This window comes from Propithecus coquereli, unplaced genomic scaffold (genome assembly GCF_000956105.1).
Source record: "Propithecus coquereli isolate 6110/MARCELLA unplaced genomic scaffold, Pcoq_1.0 Scaffold44, whole genome shotgun sequence".
Lineage (NCBI taxonomy): Eukaryota > Metazoa > Chordata > Mammalia > Primates > Indriidae > Propithecus > Propithecus coquereli.
In genome coordinates, this window is record NW_012150174.1 from 7,655,785 (window position 1) to 7,663,555 (window position 7,771).

Sequence of the window (7,771 nt, forward strand, 5' to 3'; positions counted from 1 at the left end):
CTCAGATAAATGAACCTCCCCTCCCACAAAATACCTTTCCGTGGGCTCCTGCCCCGCTGATGGTATGCTGCGCTGAGTACTGCCTACCTATTGTTGTCAGCTTGGGCTTCATGGACCTTATCTCATCTTCCCACCTAGATTGCAATCTCCTTCTAGGCAAGAATCGAGCCCTGTGCTCCCCTTGAACAAACTGTGGAAACTGACACGGGTCTGGACATGGTATAGCCAGGTGATAAGGGCTTGTGGGTGAGTGCACGCAGGAAGACAAGCCGGGGTGGGGGCGGTAAGGCCACAGAACCACATGCCAGGCACTGTGTTTCATGATTCATCTGCCCTGCCTCATCTAATAATAACCGTGGGGGCTGGGCAATATTATCCCCATTTCAGAGATGAGAAAACAGAAGCTAAGAGAGGTTAAGTGACTTCTTCGAGGCCACAAAAGTAGAGTCATCCCTCGGTATCCATGGGGGATTGGTCCCAGGATACACAAAGATACTAAAATCAGCAGATGCTCAGATGCTCAAAGTCCCACAGTCAGCCCTGGGGAGCCCAAAGACACAAGACACTTTGCTTGTAAATAGCAAAGTCGGGTTTTAACCATGGGTCTGATTCCTCCTCTCATAACCTTGCAACCACCACATCTGTGGAATGCAGTGTGCTGAGAATCAAGAACTTTCTGGAATTTTAAAGCACACCCTGTCCTAAAGAGATCAGAGAAAGCTCTACATTAGCACTGTCCAACAGAACTTTTGATGATGGAAATGTTTATTTCTGTGCTGTCTGATACGGTAGCCACTAGCCATGTGTGGCCACCGAGTACCTGACATGTGGCTACTATATTTAAGGAACTGGATTTTAAATTTTATTTCGTCTTTACGAATTTAAATTTAAATACTGTAGTGTAGATACATTTGGCTAGTGGCTACCATATTGGACAGTTCTTCCCAACCATGTTCACGTCAAGCCAACATAGAAAATGATAATAATTGTATAATAATGAGGCTGCCTCCGTGACTGGGCAGCAGCGAGGCTGCTTGCTGCTGGGAGCAACTGGCTCCAGGGGTCCTGCCCTCCTGGCCCCACCCAGCCTCCCTGGGGGTTAGAGAATCAATGAATGACTCAATAACCGTTCCGGGCACACCAGCTCTTTATGATGGGCAAGGTTCCTGCCAGCTCCCAGCCTCTCAGCCTGGAACCCCAACGTCGTCAGGATCGTGAGAAATCCCAGCATGGGAGGTGAACGGGACCTTTCCCCCATCCCACACACAGTCGGTGCCTGGCCCAGGCACCCAGCCCCGACCAAGCACGGGGCAGCAGGGATGGACGCAGCCTCCCCGCCTTCACCTTCCAGGCGCCCACAGCCGGTCACTGATGGCAGGGCAGGACCCTGCTCGCTGATCTTCTTGGCAGCACTTTGGCGCCCCCTCCTGGGCATCCTTCAGAATGCCGTGTATGAGTTTGCCAGGAGGAGGGGCGGACTTGGCCCTGGGAGAGGCCTCCAGCCAAGTCACTGCAGTGGAGGCAGCTCCTTTCCTGGCAGGGGAGGTGGCTCAAGTGCTGAGTTTGGAATGGGAGCATCCCTGGGGGTCCTGGCCCCCCGTGCGCTCCCCACTTGTTCATCGTGCCAGGCCCTGGACTTGCAGGGAGAAGCCAGACAGCACAGGTCAGCGGTGGCCCTTCCAGAGGTGCCCGGGAGCAGGTGAGGGGCGTGAGGTGGAGGCTGCTCTGAGCGTGGGAAGAGCTGGCCACGTGGAGAGAGGAAGAAGGAAAGGACTTTGCAGAGGAGGGGTCAGCAGGGAAAGCAGCGGGGGTGAGGAAGAGGGTGGCTGCTGGGGAATTAAAGTGGCCCAGGTGGCCCAGGAGTGGAGAATACATGTGGAGAGGGGCGAGGAGGTGAAGCAGCCCGGCGGAGGCTGAAGAGGTGGCAGCACTCTGCTTGCCCTGGAACTTCCTTCCTGCAACCCCACCCTGTCCAGCAGCCCCCAGGGCCAAATCGAGGGCTTCCGAGCCTGGGCGCTGTCATCCATGGCCACCATGACAGACCCAGGGCAGGTGGGCATGGGCTGCACAGTTTGGGGGATGCAGGGAGGGGAGAGACCCAGCACAGGAGAGAGAGAGACTCGCTTCAGGACCTGGTGACACTCCTCCTCTCTCTGGGCCTGCTTCCCCATGGGTAAACTGGTAGATTGATGGTCCCCGTCAACTCCAGCTTGACCAGGAGATAGGAAGAGAGTGAGGTGTGGAGACATCTGTGCTTGCGGAAATGTCCCTCCCACCCAGGGGGTGTGTGGGTGCGGGCTGTCCAGCCGGGCTCCAGTGGCACACACCTGTCAAGTGGGGTTCTCTCCATGGGAGAGCTGGGTGGTGCAGGGTCCGCAGGGAGGGTTAGATATGTGGCTGGACCACTGAGGCTTATGGGGCGGGGGGTTTGTTGTTGAGATTTCAGCCTTACACAATCTCTCTATAGCACAAGGGAGGCCTCTGTCAGGTGTTCTCGGAAAGCCCAGAGCTGTATCTCCAAAAGTCAAAGGAGCCCCCTATGAGTTCCTTCCCAAGGTATTCCCAGGCCCAGGAAAGAGGGAAGAGTCCCCAGTGAGCCCTGGCATAGTTTCGTGGAAGCTGCAAAGTCAGTAGCATCTTAGTTCTAGCATCTTTGGGTAAACAAGGCAGACTGCGCTGGCAGCAAGGATGGGGAGCAAGGATGGGGAGACACGGCCCAGCCAACAGGCACGCGTCGGCTGACATAAGTCCCTTCCACGAAGCATCGCCAGGGTATCGGGAGCTCTCACAGGCCACACCTCCGGCAGCGTCTCGCCAGCACTATGAAGAGACAGGGCGGGACAGGCAGGGTTAGGCCTCGTTCCGTGACCATAAACCTTCCCTCCTGGAGGAAGAAATGCAGAGGTCAGCAGTCCCCCCACATTTCACAAAAAAAGGAAAACAAAACTCACAGTAGAAAGGGGCTTCCTCAAGGCCACATGGTACGTTGGTGACTTGGTGACAGAGAGAGACATAGATCCAGATCTCCTTGGAAAGCCTCAGCAGCCTCCTCACACTGCGGGGCTCGGGCTTCCGTGCCCACCCCATGACACCTGCCTGAGCAGAGCCTCTGAGACTGCGAGTCACCCCCCAGGGGCGGGAGACCAGGCTTCCAGGCTCAACTGCCATTGGCTGCGGTGACCTGAGCAAGCCACTTCTCCTCTCTCAGCCTTGGTTTCCTCAGCCGTACCATGAGGGGATGAGTTTAAGGTGTCAATTCTAGAAAGAGCCCATCAGTCGCTGTCTTGGTCAGCTTGGGCTCCTCTAACAAGATACCACAGACTGGGTGGCCTAAACCAGTGGTCCCCAACCTTTTTGGCACCCGGGACTGTTTCATGGAAGACAATTTTTCCCAGGGCCCAGTGTGTATGTCGGGGGAGTGTTTTGGGATGATTCAAGCACATTTACATTTATTGTTCACTTTATTTCTATTATTATTACATTGTGATATATAACGAAATAATTATACAACTCACCATGATGCAGAATCTAATGCCACCGCTGATCTGACAGGAGGCGGAGCTCAGGCGGTGATGCGAGCCATGGGGAGTGGCTGTGAATACAGATGAAGCTTCCCTTGCGCCACAGCTGCTCACCTCCCGCTGTGCGGCCCGGTTTCTAACAGGAACCGGGTACTGGGGACCACAGGCTTAAACAACAGAAATTTATTTTCTCACAGTTCTGGAGGCTGGAAGTCTGAGATCAGGGTTCTGGTGAGGGCTCTCTTCCTGGCTTGCACGCAGTGCCTTCTTGCTGTAACCTCATACGTGGGGAGAGGGAAGGGGGTAAAGGAGAGAGGGGAGTGGGGAGAAGGGAAAGAGAGGGGGAGGGAGACTCTAGTCTTGTCCTCTTCTTATAAAGCCACTGATCCCATCATGGGAGCCCCACCCTGGTGACCTCATCTAAACTAATCGCCTCCCAAAGGCCCGCCTCCTAATACCATCACATTGGGAGTTAGGGACTCAATGAATAGATTTGGGGGGACACGAACATTCAGACCCTAGCAGTCGCCCTCACTTCAACCTTCTGGTGACCATGGGCTCCTCCCTGCCCTGCTCTGTTCTGAGTGTCCCCACCTCTGTTCCCATGGCTGCCGCCTGCCCCGAATCATGACCTGACTTCCACCTCTGGTCTCACCCCTCAGGCCCTCTGTCACTCCTGCCACCTTCCTAAAGCACCTGACACTTCCCTCCCTCCCCACCTACGAGCCTTCCGTGGCTGTCACGGTGCCCACCCTCGCCTTGGTATGCAAGGCCTGGCCCTCAGCAGCCTCTCCCCAGCCCTCCTCCTCCGGCCCCCCCTACCTTTGTGGTCTCTGTCCCAGCCGCTCTACTCCGCCACGGTGGTGCCTGAGCAGCCATAGACCATGCATGAGCAAACAGGAGAGGGTGCGTTCCCATAAAACTTGTTTATGCGTACTGGAATTTGAATAGCACATAATTTGCACATGTCAAGAAATATTATCTTTCTTCTTTTCATTTTTCTTCAACCATTTAAAAATGTAAAAACCGGCTCGCCGTCGCCACCAGGAGGTGCCGCTGTCGCCGCTGCGCCTCTGAGTCGCAGATCCTTGCCAGCACATTACAGCATTTTTGTTGAACCTTTGTAAGAATTCGGAGACACTGCTGAGTGACCACTGAAAAGAAGATCTCATCTTAAGGCTTGTGCGTGTTCTATCCATCATATCAGAACAATGTCCTACGTTTTTGTAAATGATTCTTCTCAGACTAATGTGCCCTTGCTACAAGCCTGTATTGATGGAGACTTTAACTATTCCAAGCGGCTTTTGGAAAGTGGCTTTGACCCAAATATTCGTGACAGCAGGGGCAGAACAGGCCTTCACCTGGCAGCAGCCCGAGGGAATGTAGACATCTGCCAGTTATTGCATAAATTTGGTGCTGATCTTCTGGCCACAGATTATCAAGGAAACACAGCTCTTCACCTTTGTGGCCATGTGGATACTATTCAATTCTTAGTTTCCAATGGACTCAAAATCGATATTTGCAATCATCAAGGTGCTATCCCCTTAGTTCTAGCAAAACGCAGGGGTGTGAATAAAGATGTCATCGACTGCTGGAATTTTTGGAAGAACATGAGGCAAAAGGATTTAACAGAGGAACCCACTCAAAACTGGAGACCATGCGGACAGCTGAGAGTGAAAGTGCCATGGAAAGCCATTCTCTCCTCAGTCCCAACCTACAGCAAGGCAAAGGAGTCCTTTCCAGCTTTCGAACCACGTGGCAGGAGTTCGTAGAGGATTTGGGCTTCTGGAGGGTCTTGCTCTTGGTCTTCGTCATAGCTTTGCTGTCTCTTGGCATTGCCTACTACGTGAGTGGGGTGCTACCCTTCGTGGAAAACCAGCCCGAATTGGTGCATTAAAGCAGCTCATGGGAGATGAGGCAATTGCCTCTTTCCTGGCTTTGTATTTGTTCTCAGTTTCCCAAAATTCTTTTAGTGCAAAGCAATGAGGGCTGTACATTTTTCTCTTTGCATTTTTACTTATCATAATCCTTTTAGATAATGACGTGTTCATTTGAACTAACTACACCCTATAATCAAGTAAACTGCATCCTAACGCTACCTCTGATTCAGCCTGACTTCTTAGGAAAACCTATACATAGCCTTGTTGACAAAAACATAGAAATGACTAGAAAATGGGAGATAAAGGAAGAGGCTATGAAGTCTTTGCTGTCAAAACCATACTCTGATAGGACCAATTGAAGTATTGAAAAAGCAAAAGTATTTCTTACATGATTAGTTTTGGGCGGTGGTTTTGTTTTTGTTTATTTTTGCAAGAGCCCCCCTTTTTTCTTTTTATTTACTTTCTCTAGGGATAGGGGAAAGTTTAAAACTTGAAGTACATTTTTCGAATCTCGTATAGCAAATTAGTATTGTTAGGATCTGTTTGGTTTATTTTAATATTTTCGAGTCTAATCACAAACCAAACAAAATTTTTGAAAATGAGCTATATTTTCTTCAAAAATGATTGATTTAAATCTTATATTTATTTGTTTTTAGGATAATTGTTTTTGTAAACTACATTGCTTGTTAATATCTGTGAAAAATAAACTTGAAGAATTTCCAATTTCCCCTAGTTTTTGTTTTAAGGGTATCATAGTCATCAAAATTACACTCAGAAAACACTTTTTTCTACTGAATAGTTAGCACGGAAAAATAATTCTGATATTTAATTGTCACAAGTCTGTAGTGCTATTATTATAGTGAAAAATTCAGTTCTATAAGCTAGGCTGTGTTGTCACAGTTGTATCATAGTTCATGATTATTTCATGTGCAATCCTGTTTAGCGGCCTTCTTAGACTTCTCTTAACAGTCCCATCCATATCAGCAATTCTCTGAAGGCAAGAACGGATGGAGTATTTCTGAGTTAACAGAGCTGAACAATATAGTACTGGGTGTCATAAACTCTTTATGAATGGTAATATTATGTAAATCGAAATCTGGCTCCCAAACTATATTGCAGCTTTCAGCAGTATGTTTGAAAGCCTCTTTTGTTAATGATTCTGTAATGTATAAATCGTATTCTTGGGTTATTAAAAAAGAATATGAAGGCTTGATAATTATTCGTTGCGTAAAGTCAGAAAATTATACAGAAAGAATTAATGGTTTTATTTTTTAGAACAAAAGCATCTAAGCTACTGCTAATTGAATTGTTGCTAGAATTACAAATTATAGTTTAGAATAGGATTGGTATTTCTGTGATTCTTTTTGCTTCTTGATATTTTCTCATTTGTATTTATTAAATAACTAGTATTGAAGCTTTTTCTTTCATGTGGTTTTATCTTCTCTTAAAGAGCTGTTGTAAAATTCCTGAATAACTAGCTGCTTCAGAATCAGCTTGCAGAGTCTTCCTTTTAAGTTAGATACAAACAAAATAAATCATACTTTGTAAATACAGCAAAAAAATAGTTTGCTTTAAAATAGAGAACGTCAGAACTCAAATTGAAGTATATTAAGAATGAAAGCTTTGGAATTAGCTTTACATTTGTTTGTAAATCTAAACAGATACAAAATGGGTCAATATATGTATATAAATATATTGCATTTTTAAAGATTAATGTTTCCTTTTAAGTGCTGATTTCTTTGTATTCTGTTCTCTGTATTCACTATTCAGTAATACCATCAATAAATGTATTTATAAATCCCTTAAAAAAAAAAATGTAAAAACCACTCTTAGCTCTCAGATGGTTCAGATGCAGTTGGTGGGCAGGACCTGGCTTGAGCGCTAGTTGACCGGAAGGTGCGTGACGGTGCCCAGGCCTCTCCCACCCTCCAACCTTTCCTCGTTGCTTCACTGTTCAAATCTCGCACAGCTACCAAGCCCAGTGTAAATGCCACCTCCTCCAGGAAGCCTTTTTCACCCTTGCTGGTCCAAGTTAGAATCTCCCATCAAAGAACCGTACCCCATATAGCACTTACCACTTACTGATGTGCGTGTGTGCGTGCGTGCGTGTGTGTGTGTGTGTGAGTGCGTGTGCTTGTGTATGTGCACGCGTGTATGCGAGAGAGCTCCCCTCCCGGCCCCAGGCCTGTGCTGTCCAGTGGGGCAGCCATTAGCCACATGCGCCTACTGAGCACTTGAAATGTGGCCAGGCCAATTTGAGATGGGGTATAAGTGAAATTACACACAGAACTTCAAGATTTAGTACAGAGAAAAAAAGGAATATAAAATATGTCATGACTGAATTTATTTTAATTACATTAAAATGATAAG

The 7,771-nt window shown here is 48.0% G+C and overlaps 1 protein-coding gene across 1 annotated transcript; it reads left to right on the plus strand.

The window, feature by feature from the left end:
- The first annotated feature begins 4,575 nt into the window (after positions 1-4,575).
- Positions 4,576-7,216, plus strand: LOC105818432 (ankyrin repeat domain-containing protein 46-like). The gene is given in 3 exon segments (XM_012654425.1): positions 4,576-4,605; positions 4,706-5,102; positions 5,105-7,216. Coding segments are annotated over 2 exon segments (684 nt in total). The 5' UTR covers positions 4,576-4,605; positions 4,706-4,732; the 3' UTR covers positions 5,419-7,216.
- The last annotated feature ends 555 nt before the right edge of the window (positions 7,217-7,771 follow it).